General features: G+C 35.9%; 1 protein-coding gene across 8 annotated transcripts in view; it reads right to left on the bottom strand.

Annotated features, from left to right (window-relative positions):
* FIP1L1 (factor interacting with PAPOLA and CPSF1) overlaps positions 1 to 18919 on the bottom strand; it is a 71759-nt gene extending 52840 nt beyond the window's left edge. For 3 of the 8 annotated variants that reach the window (XM_011958760.1, XM_011958757.1, XM_011958759.1), the window contains exons 1-8: positions 18637 to 18914; positions 17448 to 17492; positions 17301 to 17340; positions 13590 to 13647; positions 12044 to 12147; positions 6051 to 6115; positions 5293 to 5400; positions 4788 to 4918 (exon numbers count right to left, since the gene is read on the bottom strand). In XM_011958760.1, coding sequence (XP_011814150.1) covers positions 4788 to 4918; positions 5293 to 5400; positions 6051 to 6115; positions 12044 to 12147; positions 13590 to 13647; positions 17301 to 17340; positions 17448 to 17492; positions 18637 to 18721 — 636 coding nt within the window. In that variant the 5' untranslated portion in view covers positions 18722 to 18914. Of the gene's footprint in view, positions 1 to 4429; positions 4499 to 4787; positions 4919 to 5292; positions 5401 to 6050; positions 6116 to 12043; positions 12148 to 13589; positions 13648 to 17300 lie in introns of all 8 variants that reach the window. The other 5 variants (XM_011958762.1, XM_011958761.1, XM_011958755.1 and 2 more) reach the window with 4 other exon arrangements.
* Between the last annotated feature and the right edge of the window lie 301 nt (positions 18920 to 19220).

Below are 19220 nucleotides of genomic sequence, written 5' to 3'. Positions count from 1 at the left end.
TAAAATTCTGTCTCAAGACAAAAAAAAATCATAAAATATAGTTATGCCAATGAAGTCCTACTCAGGGTGATATCTATATCCACAAAATGAGTGCTCATTATTCTAATAGGATTTGTTGAGGTGCTTTTCATCCCTGTGATGCTGAGATATATAAATAAGAAATCAAAAAAATTAATACAGATATACACATACACACACACACACACACACACACAACATTCCATCACCTTATTATTATGTCTCATCCTAAAACAGTACCTGGCACGCAATAAATACTCAATAAATATTTGTTACTTGACTGACTTTGGCAATCAACTTAAATGTCACTTCTTCAAACTCCATAGAACATGTAGTTTATATCATCTTTAGCATGATTATTTAATTAATACCTAAATTTTCCCATTAAGCACAATAAATATCCAGACTATAGGCTCCATGTCTATTATGGTGACCTCCCCTTCCCCACAAAGCCTAAGATACTTCCTGGCACAGTCAATGCTCAGTTAAAAACTGGGAAGGAGGAACCAGGAAGGACTGGAGAAGAGATGTGGAAGAGATATTAAAACAGAAAGAGAGAGGTGAGGTCAGAGAAGATATTAGGAAAATGGCACAGATTTTTAAACACACAAAAATTGCCTGTGTTTCCCAGCTTTTCTTTTTTCCTTAATTTCTTCATAATATCCTCATCCTATTAAACAACTCTGAAAATCCTCACTATTCTAGCACCCTTTCTAGTCAACTTGATTTTCCATTTGTTTGTCTTCAGATGTTACACTCAAGATTACAGACTGAAAATTTGTCTAACCAGAACATAATGAGATAATTTCATATGACCTAGTATCTTAAGAAATGACCATAAGACATTGTAACTGATTTTCTGAAAACAAATTTACGTCAGATCTGACAAATCCAAACAAAACTTAAGTCTACAACCTTGAGAAGCTAAATACTCACCCAAATTATGCTATCACTGTACTAAGTTTTAAAATTATTTTTGAAATTTCCTTTGGCTGCCTATCATAGCTTCATTTATAAAAGTTTAACTTTACAAACAATATCTTAAAAAAAAAAAAAAAACCCTTGTTAAGTAAACTAAGGTGTATCCAAATAACTATGTAGCCATTTTAAATTATATTTATAAAAAAATTTTAAGAACTTATGAAAACATTACTACATGTTAAAAGTCAAAAAAAGGAAAAATAGACAACCATAAATGAATTACCACAATTTTGTTTCAACCCATAGGAAAAAAATTAAGAAGGCAACAAAATTTAGAACTTTGAAATTAGATTAAAAAATAGTAACTGACTGAGCAGACCAAAGAAAACTAAATCCTAAGTCAGCAATGAGAAAGCAAAGACAATGATTATCATGTCAGGACCCCCTCAAAAATTCAGAAATTAAAAGCTCCAGTTACCAGAACATTTGCATTAGCCAAGTATATACCCTCTAGATAGAATACTGGAATATTTTATTTGAAACAAATCTGATTACCACAAAAAGAAAAACACCTAAAAATACAGCAGGGAATGTGAAAAAACAGCCCTCCAGTGAAGCCTGCAGTCAAGCAAGTTCTATTCAGATGCACAGAGCTTCCAATCAATTTTAGCAGTCCACCCTTACATAAGTGTATGGCCAACAATCAACAAACATCTCAGAAAAGTCAAAGACAGAAGCTAAAAGTACTAACTAAAATAATCAAGTTGAAAACAGACTATGCAGGAAAAGAAAATCTAACAGAAACAAAACAGCCTATCATTAATATCCTTTGAAAGAGGGGGGAAAAAGATATTGCATTACTGTAGGCATGAACAATAAGATGCCACAACTAAATAATAAAGAAAACTTTTCTTGGAAATTAACAGCAGAAATGAAAACTAAGTGGAAACATTTTAAGAATAAAAAATTCTCCCAGATAATGGAAAAGATGAAAAAGAGAAAAACAATAAAAAAAATTTAGAAGACCATTCGAAGATATCCAATATTTATCTAGAATAGAACAGAAAGCAGAGAAAAAAGTAAAAGAGAAAGTGTTCCACAAGTGAAGCATAAGTGCTTCCAAATCGAGAAGGTGCAACTGAGTGCTTGGTACGATGGATGAAAACAGACCAAGACACATAACTGTAAAATTTCAGAAAACTGGTGACAAAGCTCATAGATTCACAGTCGGGGGCGGGGGGGAAAGAGCTATGCATGTGTGCACAAATGAATAAAAAATATTTTAAGAAAACGTTGTAGTCACTGTTTTCTCATGCATACATGTTATCTATTCCCACTAGTCACTTCTCTCTTGCCCCTCACTCTAATTAAATAATTACACAATTGTTTTTGCACGCAAATGAGTGGCTTTATTTTTACACCTGTTAAATTTTTTCCTTTATTTTGCTTTTTAGTAAAACTTTATTCATATTGAAGTATACAAAAGGCTGTTACCTCAAGAATGTCAAAACATCGTTAAGTGTTGAAGCTGTATAAGCACCTAAGGGTTCATGTGTACTATTCTACTTGTTACTGGGTTTGAAAATTATTTAATGAAAAGTAAATAAAGTTATCTTAAAGAGGCTGATGGGTTGTCTCACACTTAAGGGTGAAAAAATTCTATTTGCAGTAGATATGAAAATAAATTTTAATTCTTAAATCCACTCCTTTGCCCATTCACCCTCGTGAGTTCAGGCCCTAGTTCATTTCATTCCTATAGTATGGCAATATAACCCTATCTGTTTCATATCCCTTTCATTCTACAGCCCATCCTGCTGCCAGTTCCTTTTCTAAAAACCACATATGCACTTCATTCTACTGCTCAGGAACTTTCAAACAGCTTCCTACTGGCCACACAAATGTTTGCAGGCTAGTTTAAAATCAACGTCCTGCTCATTACGGCCCTATTTCCAACATTTCTTACAGACCACAATATACATAAAGAAAAAATGTTTGCCACACACAGTCTTAATACACACCCTCTTCCCAAATCAGTATTTCTACCAAACTATTAGTATTTAAACACACTATCAAGGCAAGAAAACCATGAAGACTGTACCCATCAAATTCAAATCTTTCATTCAGAATCCAATCAGAATGGAACACTCTGACCTCCTCTCACATAACCAAAAGAAACTTCAAAATAAGTTTTTCAGTACACAGTATGTATATAAATACACATTCATAATGGCTACCTTCAATGAGACTGACCCCTAGGAGTTTCTTTTTATTCTCTTTTTAAAAGTCTACTACAAAAAATAAAGTATACAGAAGCTAACAGTTTATGATGGCAGTTCTCATTTCTATTAAAAAAAAATAAAATGCACTGCTGCTAATGAACTAGCTCATTAAGACAACTTTTCCACCCATTGTAGTCAAGTTTAATATATTCAATGCCATTATAGACAATATAACCCCAAAAAACCTGATGACCCTTTAAAATACAACAGACATCACCACCCACTTTCAAAATATTTGCAAAAGAAGAACCAAATACGCCAAGTAGGATGTAAATTAAAAATAAAATTATCTACATAGAACTGTGTACAGTAGAGTGCTTTATCTGCAGACATAGCACACACACTGCATAAGGCAGTATTCTGGTGGACAGGGCTGCAAACCCAAAAGGGGAGCAGAGGTCTCTTTCCAGTCCACTGAAGTTCCCTGAGTATATAACCCAATCTAAAAGCCACTCCCAATCTTCATCTCAGTGTCATTCAATATAACAATCAACTATCAAGGTAAAGAAAAAAGAGTACACAATCAGTTTTCCATAAAAGAACTATGACAACATAGTATTATTCTTCGGACTGGGTCTATGATCATACCATGCAATGGAGAAGCCAGAAACCAGACTTGATACACAAGTTGTAGTATCAACCTCAAAGTCTCTCACATAAACCTACTCCTTCAAGTACCAATTTTTAAAATCAATGGCTTTATCTCATTCTGTTGAGTTCTTAAAGCCTCTCAGAGAACGTCTAAGATTTTTGAAGATATCTTGAGCTATCAGGGCATTACACCAATGATATCAGTGTTACCAGTATCATAGAGATAAACAGTATGCCACCTTCCTTACCATTTTTTTTAAAGAAAACAAAAAAGTCTCCAATTCTGTTGATAAAGATTAGAGTATTATCTACAATGAGAGCTTAATCTGTTACCACTAACTTTTCTATCCTACAAACACATATTACAACTCAAAATGAAATCACAACATATAGCAAAGAACAGTTGTACTTGGCATTTGTTAGTATAATAGGCTATAAATTCACATGCTTGCAAAAGTGGAGATAAAACAACAATCAGCAAATTTGTAAGTCACCAGGAAGCTGAAGGTTTGGAAAAAAGGTAGCTATTTGCACTTTAATCTTGTCCCTTGAGTAGTGGTATGGGAGCAGACTCAAGAACAAAAAATGAGAGCAACCAAGGATAATTTACTAAAATTCACCTTAAAAAGATTGAATCTGCCATCTTGGATCTCTGCACCTGGTGTAACTTCCATAGTACAGTCTTCGGCCTAAGTTAAATAACATATTCCCCATTAAGATACCACATAATATTTAATTAATAGGCCATATAAAGACAAACTAGCTGTGGCTAGTCTGTGATTTGAAAGTAAGAACATCAGATAATCATTAATACAAAACTCTAAAAGGGAGGGAAGGGAAAAACAAACATGGTAAACAAAATGGAATTTTTAAACTATCGTATATCATTTAACCATTTTTATAGGGAAGAGATTTATTTGGGGAGTAAAAGTGGGACGGTAGACAAGCCAAGGGTATTCCGGAGTATTTATTAATTACCGTAATTTTATTTGTAGTAGAAGTTACTGGTATAACTTCAAGTCCCATTCGTATCCTCTTTTGTTTTTCACAGTAAGCTTTCCAGGTATCTTCATTAAACCCATAATTAAAATAATCAGAAAGATCAGCACCTAAAGATAAAAGACATCTTTAGTGTACAAATATTTCAGCTCTATTTTTATGCAGCATCAAAAATATACTAAACTATAAAAATATAAATTTAGAGTTCTATCAGTTATCACTCTATCATTTACGGTGGCAAAAAGACTATAAAATTTTTGATAAAATTATTTCCTTTAGAAATGTCATTATAATAAACAATAAGTCTACATTTTAAGACGAGGCCACCAGTAAGATTTAATAATCCAAGTCATTATTACTCATCATTTGCTTAAGACAATTAAAATTATAATGAAAAAATAAAATTCTAAATTGATGCTCAAAAAATTTTCTGATGACTTCACACTAAAAATATTGAAATTAATAAAATCCACAACAGTCTTACCAGGTTTACGCCATGGTTTATCTTCAAAAGAATCCAAATCTACCTCTAAGAGTGGAACTCCATTAATGCTTCCAGGTGCATCAAGGTCTACTCCTTTGACTTTTGTTCCTGTTTTATAAAATTACAAAATGAAGGAGCTACACTTGCAAGAAGCTGGGACATACTACAGACAAACAGAAAATATAAACACCTTTTTACTATTCCTGGCACACATACACACACAAACAGAAAACAAACATTTTTTTACTATTCCTGGCAAAAAACCCGGCAAGCATTCCAAACAAAGCAGAGCCTAAAATATGTGCTACTGGACTATTCACAGAAAAAATTTACCAGTCCCTGTGATGTATGGTCAAAAACTACCTTTAAAAAGAGCTATTATATTATCACCTTGGCCAGGCACAGCAGCTCACTCTTGGAATCCCAACAGTCTGGGAGGCCAAGGCAGGCAGATCACTTAAGCTCAAAAGTTTGAGACCAGCCTGAACAACATGGCGAGACCTGGTCTCTACATAAAAACACAAAAATTGGCCAAGCATGGTGGTGCACGCCCACAGTCCCAGCTACTTGAGAAGGTGAAGTGGGAGGATGGTTTGAGCCTGGAAGATGGAGGGTGCAGTGAGCTAAGATTGCACCACTGTACTCCAGTCTGGGTGACAAAGCCAGACTTTGTCTCCCACTAAAAAAAAAGTGATTAAGACCTATTTAAGATATGTGCCTTATTTCCCTACTGATGCAACAGAAAATACAAATTTTACCTGTAGTTCCATAAACTCTTCCTCCTGTCTTGATGTTAAGATTTACAGGTGCTGTACCATAACTCCTAAAAACAAACAAAAAACCAAAAATTATCCTGAAAAGCTTAAACAAAGCAGTAATATTTCTATTTTTATTTTTCTATTTTTTATAATTTCTATTTTTATTTTTTAAATTTTGGATAGATGAGATCTCATACCATGTCGTCCAGGCTGGTCTCGAACTCCTGAGCTCAAGCAATCCTCCTGCCTTGGCTTCCCAAAATGCTGAGATTACAAGAGTGAGCCACCGTGCCCAGCTAACACACATTTTAAAAAACATTTTAAACTAGTTTCTAAAGTCACTGGCTCAATAAAAGGCAAAAACACTAAAAAAAAAAAAAATGACTTGTTTCCATTTCAAAAATCTCTTTGCCACTAACTCAACATTCTACTGTAACAAACTTCACAAGAAATAAGACTAAGAAGGGAAACATAGTTTATACCCCTTTTCTTCATTTCCTTGCCTGCCAGTTATTACACATACAGCAATCTTAAGCATAAGTAAAATTCCTCCAACTTGTTGTTAAATCCAGTGGCCTTTCAGTTCTTCCCGCGCTGGATATTGTTAATAAATCCTTTTTCAACCATTCATGGAGTCCGTAATAGAAATTTATTGTCATGAAATTCAAAAATTAAGTCTAGCATGAAAGCAGAACAGCGTTTACCGGTGGTGGGTGGTTAATGACGAAGAGGAAAAATGAGAGAAACTTCTAGGATGCCAATTATGTTTCATATCTTGATCTGGTTGTAGTTACATGAATGCATATATTTGAAAAAAGTATTAAGCTGCACCTTTTTAGATGTAATATAATATCTGAAGTTGGACCAATCCACATTTAAATGTTTTGTCAGTTGTTAGTGTAATCTTGGCCAAAACATCTAAGACTTGTATATAATTATTTGAGTATTTCATTGCATTTATACTTGTATAAATGAGCCTCATATAAATTTTCTGTAAGGGGTTACAGATAGTTCTTGACTTTTTTTATATAATGGATTTTTATATATGAGTAGTATTATCAAATATACTAATTAAAATAGACTTTTCTGTTACTAGGGAAATTAAAAGAAAACAGGAATGGGCAAAGAAAGACCAATTCCCACTGAACAAAAAGATATCAGTAAGACGGCAGGCAATGGCTCATACCTGTAATCCCAGCACTTTGGGAGGCCGAGTCGGGCAAATCACGAGGTCAGGAGATCGAGACCATCCTGGCTAATACGGTGAAACCCCCCCTCTACTAAAAAATAGAAAAAATTAGCCAGGCGTGGTGGTGGGCACCTGTAGTCCCAGCTACTCAGGAGGCTGAGGCAGGAGAATGGCATGAACCCGGGAGGCAGAGCTTGTAGTGAACCGAGAACACGCCACTGCACTCCAGCCTGGGCCACAGAGCGAGACTCCGTCTCAAAAAAAAAAAAAAAGATACCAGTAAGACCTCAAGTCATAGGTATTTTCAATGATATATTTCTCACATTATATTCATGTGACATATTTGGTTCTTTTCTCTCAGAAGTTCAGCCATCTGGACTTTAGATTCACTGCTTTGGGTCTAATAATAATTACTTCCATCTTTTGTCTCTAATGTACTAAATATAAGACTTAGGTTGAGTTACATTTGCACCGTCATTTTTCTTTTCCACTTAAAAAACAAAAATGTAAATGTAATAAAATGTTTAAGTAATTGTATCAAATAATTGTAGCTCCGCAGCTAGAAATGCAAGAATTACAAAGTGGACCAAACATTACTGTCAAGCAGTACTATCGTCACCAACTTGAAATAATCACTTTATAAACTGATTAATTCATGTAATGCTTACTGAGCACCAAAACCATGTCAGGTATGATTCTAAGGAAAAAGTATGGCTAAGGAAAAAGTATGAGGAGCTGGACAAATTTGGTTCCTGCCTTCACGATGTTTACATTTTAACAATCCAAATTCAGCAAAAGTGACTTAGTGCTATCTACATATGATGTACATGATTTTTCTACAAATGTAGAAAAATCAAGGATTTTCTCTAAACTGTTCTCTTACAGGACTGCTATAGAATAAAATGGCATTTTTATAAAAGGCTTAGCCCTAAGTCTTCAATAGACGAGCTTCTTTGCTTTCCACCTAGCTACTTTCTATTCCCCATTCTGCCTTTTAAAACATTTTTCTTTTTCAAGTCACAAGCCTTTGTATTCATTCTGCGTAGAGAAGCTTAGTGGTATGAAAAATTGCAGAGGCAAATTTGATATAATGTCCAATAGATCCCCACGAACTCTCACACCACTCTAAATGCTAGATCCTATACTTGGATTTTCTATAGGAACTTCAAAATAAACATGTCAAATGAATCTATTTTGTGGGAGTTGAGGAGTAGCGCCCACCTGGACCCAATTAACTGCTCTAGAAATGTTTAAGTCCCTTTATCTCCTCCTCCTCCATCCACAACCAACCAGTTACCCATGTTATTCGTTATTTCTTTCTTTTTATTCTTTGAGACAGGATCTTACTATATGGCCCAGGCTGCCCTGAAACTCCAAGGCTCAAGCGATCCTCCTACCTCAGCCTCCCAAGTCCATGGGACTACAGGTGTATACCACATGCCTGACTATATTTGTTTCTCAAATATTCAAATATACTATTTTCCCATTCATCTCTCTACTACTGCTGCCTTAGTCTAGATTATCATCTCACCTGGACAACTACTTCACACCTATTAGTCAATGTCTCTCCATCTAACCCATCTCAACTACTGATGCTACAATGGTTTCTACTCTATAGAAATCTAAAGTGTCTAAAGGTAATACCTTTTCAAATAATATGATCTATCTAAAAACCTAATTGGGGTGTCTAAGTGAGAGAATACAGTCATGGGTCCTCAGTTTCTGATCTGGTTAGGCCAGTAAAGCCCCTTCATCATCCCTCTTTTCCACTTATCACTGGAGACAGAAACTAAAAACCACGGCTTTGGGCAGCTAAAAGCCTAAAACAAACCAAAACAGAACAACAACAACAACAACAAAATAACGTCGGCTGGTTGGACAAGCTTGCAAGGTCTACAAAGACATAGCAAATGCATCCTATATCCTTTCATAAGTGATTTCAACCATCTCTTTTCATCTACCTTATCCTCCAGCCATGTACTTCCTCCAAGCCATGCATCTATTACACTTATTTTTAAGCAGTGTCCTCCACCTAAAAACCACTGTCTCCCTTCTCAAAAATTATTCAAACAAATTCAAATGTCACCTCTGGGATCTTCTCTTTAACACCTGTAGGCTTTCAGCAAACTTTCCTCTCAAACCTTTCGAATCACTTTGTACATGTTTCTATTCTAGCACTTACGTTGCACTGAAAATATTTACTCACATGTCTGTTTTCCTCATCACCTCTGGAAAATAATAACTTATTGTATTCTCATCAATTAATACTTTTACAAATAAAAAAATCGCTGCTTTCATGTAACTCAATCTAATTTGTTGACTCCAGGAAATTTCATGATGATTTTACCAAGAGTTCTTTTGTAGCATGGTAAATGTAAAAAAAATATAATAATGGAATGATCATAGACGGTTTGATAAAGGCACATTATCTTTGCTACTTAACACAGTGCCAAATAAATTATGCCTTTAAAAAGTATTTATTGAGTATATAAATGGATGAATCTCACAGAGATAGGTAACAAACTACTTTCCAAGATAAATTATTCCTACTTTAAGACTTGCTTTTCTTCGTATCTTACACACATATAAAATGAACTTGTAACAAAGGTATGTTACCTAAAAAAACAACCTGTAACAATTTACAATAAATCAATTCAGTACTATGCCTTTAACACAGTTTGTTCTTTAAATTTGCTTCTGAAAATGCTGTGCATAAGTAAATGTTTATCAAATTTCATTTTCTCACGGACTTTGTTTTCAAGGGATATACCTTGAAATACAGAGGTTAAGCAACTTTACACTCTTCACAAATACTTGTACTTTACTTTCGAAATTCATAAAATGAATAAAAAATAAATCAACTGATAAATGGGTTAAGGCATAGATAGAGGGATATGAGTTCAAGCAAACAAAGCAAAATGTAGATTGTATAATTTAGGTGATGGGTAAATGAGCAGTCACAGGTCAATTCCTTCAACTTTTGTGAGTATTGGAAAATTTTCATAATCAAATGTCTAAGGGGAAAAAACCTTCAGAGACAACTGTAACTAAATAACACTCAGTTTATTTAGTCAATAACCATTTACGGCACACTTACTATATTTAAGGCAATGTGAGGAAGAGAAAAATTCATAAATCAGTTTCCTGTTTTATTGAAGAGTTTTGAATACAATGGTTTCTACTCTATAGAAATCTAAAGTGTCTAAAGGTAATAAATATGTATAAACATAATTACAATGCATAAAACTGAAAACTGTTGTAAGAAATAAAGTTTAGTAAGGTACTATGAAAGTCCACATATATTTAATATTTGAGTGCAATTTCTACCAAAAAAAGGTACCATTCATAATCCAAAAAAATTGTCACTTGCTTCAAATTGTTCTATAACTTGCAAGTACAAACAATTTTATATAATATTTAATCAACATGCAATTATTACAATTTTATATAAGTGTTCCTTTTGCATAATACAGACAGTAAAGGCCTATTATTAGCAGAAAGCCCTACTAGTACTACAGTATAAGCCCAACTTTCTCATTAAGTAATTATTTACTTTCCCAAATGAGAATGAGGAGCACATTTAGAATATCCACCCCTAACATGAAAAACTAGCCTCTTTACTCTGTTCCCTAAAAAGGTGCTAGGATTTTAAAATTACATGGGTACATGTATCATTACTATAATACAAAACTGACTATGACAATAACTGAACTGGCTTTAAGCTTCCTGAAATGACTTTTGAAAACAAATGACTCTAATAAAATATTTAACAATATTTTTGTATATACTGGTTGATTCCAGATGAGGTTGCTTAATGAACTACAGTGAAATTAATGTATTTTATGTTTCCAGTGCATAAGCTATAACAACATTATACAGCCAATCTGAAAAATAAAACACATTGACTCTTATTCTCCTATTGCAACTAAATCACAATTCATACTTCAATGCATTTCCCTTCCAATCTTTCTGTAACAGTCTTTATGTGCTCAATGAGTCAATGACAGTCCATTCACTTGGTCCAGTTTATAGAACACAAAATTTCAGACAAACATTGGCCTAAAAGGCCTACAGGAGAAATAAAAACCTGAAAACACTATCAACAACAAAAAGAAATACTTTTGATATTGTTTTTATTGGACAAAAAAATTAAAAACCTAAACTCAGGTCTGGATAAGTAATAAAGCGAAACAATAAGCACAGATACAAATTACAATTTAAGGATTTCTAATTCTAAACAAAGAATTTATAGTATTTTCTTTTTCCTTGAGACAGAGTCTCACTGTTATCCAGGCTAGACTGCAGTGGCTCAATCTGGGCTCACTGCAACCTCCACCTACCAGGTTCAAGTGAATTCTCCTGCCTTAGCCTCCGAGTAGCTGGGATTACAGGCACCCACCACCACGCCTGGCTAATGTTTGTATTTTTAGTAGAGATGAGGTTTCACCATGCTGGTCAGGCTGGTCTTGAACTCTTGACCTCAGGTGATTCACCCACCTCAGCCTCCCAAAGTCCTGTCCTGGGATTACAGGCATGAACCTCCATGACTGGCCTAGTACTCAATTCTTTTATAAAAGCACTTTAAATTCAGGATCAAAAACTGCTGCTTCCATGTACCTTTGCCTAATCAGTTAACTTTATTTTAGGAAAGAAGTATCTTCATGATGAAACTTTAACAAGAGTTCTTTTATGTTAAAATAGAAAAACATAAAAACAATGGAATCAACTACTGAGAGATTGATATAGGCACACTCTCTTTGCTATATATCATTACACAATTGTTACTTACTAAACAATAACGTACCCATACTGTGGTGCTCCCGTTTTAATGTCTCCTATAGTGACATGAACATCATCTTCATCATCATCGCTGTCACTATCACTATCATCTTCAGTCTCAGTCACTTTCTACATGAACATAAACAAATTGTAACATACATTCAATAATCCATTTCAACATCTAATATTAATAACTAAAAAGAGTAACCACCCTGGTTTTTTTTCTTTCTTCTTTCTTGAGACAGAGTCTCACTTTGTCGCCCAGGCTTGAGTGCAGTGGCGTGATCTCAATTCACTGCAACCTCCGCCTGCCAGGTTCAAGCAATTCTCCTGCCTCAGCCTCTAGAGTAACTAGGATTACAGATGCCTGCCACCATGCCCAACTAATTTTTGTATTTTTAGCAGAGACAGGGTTTCACCATGTTGGCCAGGCTGGCCTCGAACTCCTGACCTCAGGTGATCCACCCGTCTTGGCCTCCCAAAGTGCTGGAATTACAGGTGTGAGCCACTGTGCCTGGCCCCACTCTGTATTTTTTTGAGATATAATTTAAAAGTTACAAGCTTATAATGCTGCCACCTATTTCAACTCATAATTTTGATGTTCTACATAATAAAAAGGATAAGACTATGAATAAAGAAATGAAATCTTTTTTGGCATCATCTCCTTTTGGTAAACAACACCTCATATTTTTTTTTACTATTATATCTGCCCCTTTTGCAAAAAGGATCTAAAGCAACTTACTAAGATATCTACAAGATAAAACTATAAAAAATATGTATTTGAGAATTCTTGGCAAAAAAAGAATCTAAGAGGAAAACAATTTTAAGATTCACAATGTCACAAATAAAAAGTACCAAATCAATTAAAGAATTAAAAAAAAACCCAAAACATAAGAAGTACCAAATAGTTAAGCAGAAGCTCAATTATTCTTGGTATTCTTGTATACCTAGAAGAGGCCCTACATGCAAATTCTACATTTGTGAAGATTTTACTTTGGCTCTTAAAGCCCATTTTGTGCTTAATCACATCATAGTAAATAAGTAGATGACATATGCAAAATACTTTTTGTACACAACTTCAAACTTGCAGAACAGTAACTTCCTTCTTTTTATAGGATTAAAATGTACAAATATTCATAGGACCAGTGATATGTTCACCTCACAAAGTATCAAAGGCATGCAGGCATGCAGTCAGGGACTGTCACATACATTAAAAAAGCACTGCTAAAAAATCATAACATTCAAAGGCTGTGGGACTCAAAACTTGCTCTGAAAACCAGGCACACTATATTCAGTAGATTTATAACCATTCAGTTCCTTGAAAGCAATAAACATCAAGCCTTTGCACATACTATTTTCCTCTGACGTCTTTCTACTATTTCTTTTCCTCCTTGCTAATTCCTATATATGTTTTTGATAGCACCAGATGCAGTAGGAGATATAAGAAAGGGTCAGATAACACAGGATACTGAAGGTAATGTAAAATGTCAGCTTGCTTTCTATGTAAACTGTGAAGCTATTGATAAAGATTTGTATCAGGAAAGTAACTGGATTTCAAAGCCTTATGTTACCGGTTTTGGTACACCATTTTCGGCAGTTTCATCTTCAATTCCAGATGGAGGATTAGCACTACAAACAACAAAAATAAATATACACGTCAGGCATTACTTTTCCGAAGTGCAGATAGGTTATATTAGTATTTCTAAGCTACATCTAATAAAGTTCCTAAAATTATTGTCTCCACTGGAGACAGTAATGGTAAAATCTGACTGTCGTATTCCCTGTTATTTCTAGTAACTTGCATAAAACAAGTACTCAACACTGTAAGTAGAATGCAAATGCCAGGCTGGGTGCGGGAGCTCACACCTGTACTCCCAGCACCTTGGGAGGCTGAGGCGGGTGGATCATGAGGTCAGGAGTTCAAGACCAGCCTGGCCAAGATGATAAAACCCCATCTCTACTAAAAATATATAAAAAAAAATTAGCCAGGCATGGTGGCGGGCGCCTGTAATACCAGCTACTCGGAGGGTGAGGCAGACAATGGCTTGAACCTGGGAGGTGGAGGTTGCTGTGATCATGCCACTGCACTCTAGCCTGGGCAAGAGTGAGAGGCTGTCTATAGAAAAAAAACAAGAATGCAATTAATGATTTATAATTTGATGGTGGGCTGAAATTCAAGCTTTTTACACATTTTAAAACTATATGACAAAGTTCATCAATTTTAATTATCCTAAGTCTTTACTGAACATCCACTGTGTATCAGGTACTACTACTATCACTACCCAGACCTACATAATACAGTTTCCTCCTTTCCTTGGTGTTCAAGAATTCAGATTTGTGGTATAATCACATTAACTCTTTCAGTATTCAGTTAACATACACGCTTCTTCTTGGTTCTCTGTGTTATCAATCTTATTGAAGATACGTCCTTTATTGAATAAAAAATAAAATTTTAAGATTAAAAAAGTATCTTCCTTCAAGGCTGTTCTCCAATTTGATATTAATAAGGAGCTAATTCTCATGAATGTTAAAAGTAATTACTTTAAGACCAGTTAATACTTGAACTTGTCTTGTCACAACAAAACTGGTATGCAACAATAAAACATTCACATTCCCATGAAACTCAAGCATATGGTCATTTACCAGCAAATAACACTTCCAGTACCATAGCGTAATTGGTTTCTTACATTTTTTAGTAATTAAAATTTCAACAGTGGGAATTAACCACCACTTCATTTCACAGATAAGAAAATTGAAGTACAAAGCATGTAGCTGATTTGGCCCAACTTTCTAAATTATTTAGTAGCATTCTTAACAAAAATGTCCAGATGTTGACACAGTTCAGAGCACTTTTCATTAGATTTCTGCTAATCTCTTCTAAACTGCACTTTCTGTCGAGTAGTTTCTATGTAAATCAATTTGATCTTTACAGTGGCATTTTAAAGCACAATCACCAAATAAAGCAAAATGAAAGATAAAAAGTCAAAACCTAACTGTTAAATTTTCATTGTTCCACTGCTTGCTTCAAGAAAACAAATATGCAGCTGTAATTGTTCAGTACATCTACCTCCTGCTGAAATAAGCTTCTCGGTAGGCAGAAACAAGTCCCATTTCCTTTCTATGTCACAAAACAGTATCCTTTCTTTAGTCAAAACTTGGATAGATATAACACAATTGGAGACTGTAATGCAATGTTTAAGAAAAACAGAGGCTTCAGCAGTGAGCCTGTCAGCAGGAAACGGGGGCAAATTCTAACAGCAGGAACTTAGGTAGAGCAATGCAGTGATGTACCAAGCCAGACAGCAGTAGGTTTGGCAGAGTTCCTTTCTTCAATAGGCCTACTCTTTTAGAAGTTTTAATTTTCTATCACCATGAGAATGTTAGAAACATGATAAAATTTTAAGCTTTTTCTAGAAAAATAACACTGTAAAGGATGTTGTTTTCTCCCCCATAGGATGAAATCAACTCAACGGCTCCCCAAATGAAGTTGTAGAAAGGAATATAAAGCTATGCTGACAGTGAGACTCAGGGAAAGTAGAAGGTTCCCTCCAATAAAGTTTAGCAAGTTGTGTATTGCAGAATTAAAATTAAAGAACGTTTGATCAGAAAATAAGATTTTAAAATTGTAACCAATAAAAATAAAAATCAATGGGATAAAGATGATCATAGAGAGAAATATATTTGATTGTAAAACTATACCCTGTAATTAATTTCTTGACCAAATAAAGGAATGGATATAAAGAAATATTCAATCACATTCATAACATAAATTAAAACTAATCTCAACTTTGTGGTTGAGATCTGAATCAGGAACTGAGTTGAACACATAAATTTTAAAATGAAATAACATTTCAGATAATATACCAAGGAGTGAAAAGACTATAGGGGATTTTTTGGGTAAGGAAGTTGAACTGTAGTTTCAGCTCCTCCTAAGCTATTTCTACTTCCATTTCTCACTTTTTCCCTCTATCCATTTTTTGTTGTTAACAGCTTTTAGATGCAATTCATATATTACACAATCTATCCATTCAAACAGGACCACTGAGTTTTAATATGTTCACATAGTCTAACCATCACAACTATCTAATTCCAGAATATATGCATCACTCCCAAAAGGAACTCTGTATACATTAGCAATCACTCACCCAACTCTTAGCAACTAGTAATCTGTCTCTATGGACCGGCTTCTTTCACTGGCACATTTGCAAGGTTCGTCCATATTGTAACATCTACCAGTACTTCATTTTATTTTCTCTGCCAAATAATATTCCACTGTATGGATATAACACACTTAATCTATCCATTCATCAGTTGATGCAGCTGCGAGGGGTTTTTTTTTCCATTTTCTATTAACAATGCTGCTATGAATATTCACGTACAAGTTTTTGTGTGAATGTTATTCATTTCTCTAAGGTGGAGGGCTCATATGGTAACTCCATGTTTCACCATTTGAGAAAATGGCCAGGCTATTCTTCAAAGCAGCTGCACCATTTTACAATCCCACCAGAAGTACATGAGGGTTTTATTTCTCCATATCCTCAGCAACACCTGTTTTATCTTTCTCACTGCAGCTTACTTGGTATGAAGTGGTTTATCTTCCACTTTTTAAACCCAAATATTCTTTAAAATCTTCTACCTACCTCTCCCTCCGTTATTGACACTAATGCATGTGGTCAGGGTAAAGTCGACATCTCCATGTACTTCTTTGCATGGGTTGTTTTCTGAAATTTGGGGTAAAATTCTGACTCCCTGTATATGTTCTATAATCAAATACTTACATCTTTCTTATAATCTAACAAAGAAATCAACCTTATAAAAAATCAGCTAATTACATTTTGAATGTAAATAATACATAGCATTAAAATTACAACCAAAGTGCCATTATACCATCAAAAATGTTAATAAACTGGAAAAGCAGTAGTTTGGAGTGTTCCTGATTTACTTAAAAACATTTTCAATTACGTTAAAATATTTTTATCGGCAGCTTAATGATTATACTGTATACTTCACTACTGAAGTCACTTAAGAGTAACAAGTTACTCAACAGTGTAAAATCAGTCCAATCCTAAGTTTAAAAACTTTGTCCTTTAAACTATCAACAAATAGAATTGGCATAAGATTTGGTCCTGAAACTGGAATAACCTTTAAAGGATTCAATGTCCTCCAAAATGTTGTAAGTGTTGTAATGACGCCAATGATTGTAAGAAAATAATTTTGACAACTGACAGAACCATTGTATCACACAATCTGTGTAATAGGCATCAACAGAAAATTTCACTAACCTGGCATTTTCTTCTTCTGGCCTTTCAACTTCATTTTCATCTACCAAGTAAAATAAACAAATAAATAAATAAGCAAACAAAATAAAGAAACCACTCTCAAAGAAACTAGTATTATGAAAATCTGAAGTGATCATCACAAGCACTAACCTAGGTCCTTTGTCAAATCACTGTGCACATGCACGTCCCATGGGCCTATAAGCACATCCAAAGTTAGATCACCTTATAATTACTTAACAAGATACGTATTTTATGGAAAAAAAAAAAATCAGACTTTACTGGTATAAAAATAAGCTTAAACTTAAGAGGTACTGAAGATTTCCAGATCTTTGTAAAAGAAATCCTACACATTCACATTTTAAAGACTAATGCTAAATCTTGCCACCAAAGATAATGTTTTTTTTTTACAAGTTTATCAAAGTTCCATCATTAAGGACCTGCGTGGTGCCCAATGTGCACTTTTACTATTCTATTCTAAAGACAATCAAGAATGTATGTTTTAGGCAAGGAACAAACATTAAGTTTCAAATCTGGTGTAACAGGCAAGAAGGGATTGTGAATTAACGAAAGTTAAAAACCAGATGTCCCTTCTAGAGAGAAGTACATGATGCATTAAATTTATTTTGAGAAAAAGAAATATGAGATGACACTGAAAACTATAAGCCGAAGGGTCATGAGATACCTCCATGATGTAGGTTAAACGGCAGGCTCTTAAAAAAGAAAAACTTCACCTTAATACAGGAGACATTCAGGGTTTTCTTTATGGGCCATCTTTCTCTCTCTCTCTCTTAATTAATTATTTTTAAAGCACGACTTTCAGACAAGGAGGTACCCTTGCAGGTGCATTCCATACAAACTGACCATCAAGAAACAAGACGTTAGTTGTACAGCATTAACTTTATTTCGCTATTATTACAGAATGACTGTTTCTGAAAGAAGGGACAGGAAGGGCACCCTAAGGCCACGGGGCAAAAACAAGACACAAAAAAACACCACCTCAGAATCGACAGAAAAAAACAAGGGTAAAGAGCGCAGCAGCGAGGCGACCGAGACGCCCCAGGGAAAGCACGGCGAAGCCGGGGGCCGGGACCAGTCACAGGCCCCCAGCCCTGCCCGGCCGCCGCAGGGTGGGTGCGTATGGTGGGCGTGGGCCAGGCGGGAGACCGCCGCGGGAGCGGGGGGCACGCGCACGCTGCGCTCGGCCTAAGTCAGGCCGGACAGGACTCCCAACCAGAGGCCCGAAGGGGCGGCGCGAGGGGCCGGAACGCCGGCCGTTTGAGGGCCAAGAGGGAAGGCCTAAGAGAACCCGAGAAAGAGACAGGGACAGGAAGTTTCGTACCGCCATAGAGCCACTCTTCCTCCTCATCCCCTCCGGTCCCGCCGCTCAGCTCCGACACTAGGCGCTCGACCTCGCCGGCCGACATGGCCGCCCCGAGCGCAACTTAAACGCGGCGATCAACAGCCCCCTCCAACCCCTTCCCAGCCTCTCAGCCCCGGGGCGCGAGAAGGGCGCGAACCCGCCGGCGAGCGAACGAAGAAAGCTCGAGACTCAAATCCCAGGAAGGCGGCAGCAGCGGTGGCAAAGATGAAGACTCCAGCGCAGATCCGCCTGCGCATGCGCGGCAGACCCAAGCGGCGCGGCGTCTATAGGTGGCTTCGCTTCCGCGGCGGCGGCCACCTGGGCCTGGTTGCGCCTGCGCGCTGAGGTGGGCCCGGCCCCTCTAGGATCCCGCTTTGCTATTTAGCGTGGCTTCCTCTCTTTGCATCCTGAGTCGGCCAGGGTTCCCCGCCCCCACCCTTCCCTTTAATAACCCGTATTGCCATTGCTAGCGAGTACACCATTGTTCCCTTCTACTCTTCGTGCTCTTTTTTCTCAACCTTTTCTTTGCTTTTTAAACTTCCGAAAGGCCTTCTTTTATTCTT

Source organism: Colobus angolensis, unplaced genomic scaffold (genome assembly GCF_000951035.1).
Source record: "Colobus angolensis palliatus isolate OR3802 unplaced genomic scaffold, Cang.pa_1.0 Scaffold473, whole genome shotgun sequence".
Classification (NCBI taxonomy): domain Eukaryota; kingdom Metazoa; phylum Chordata; class Mammalia; order Primates; family Cercopithecidae; genus Colobus; species Colobus angolensis.
This window is presented reverse-complemented; position numbering and strand designations above follow the sequence as displayed.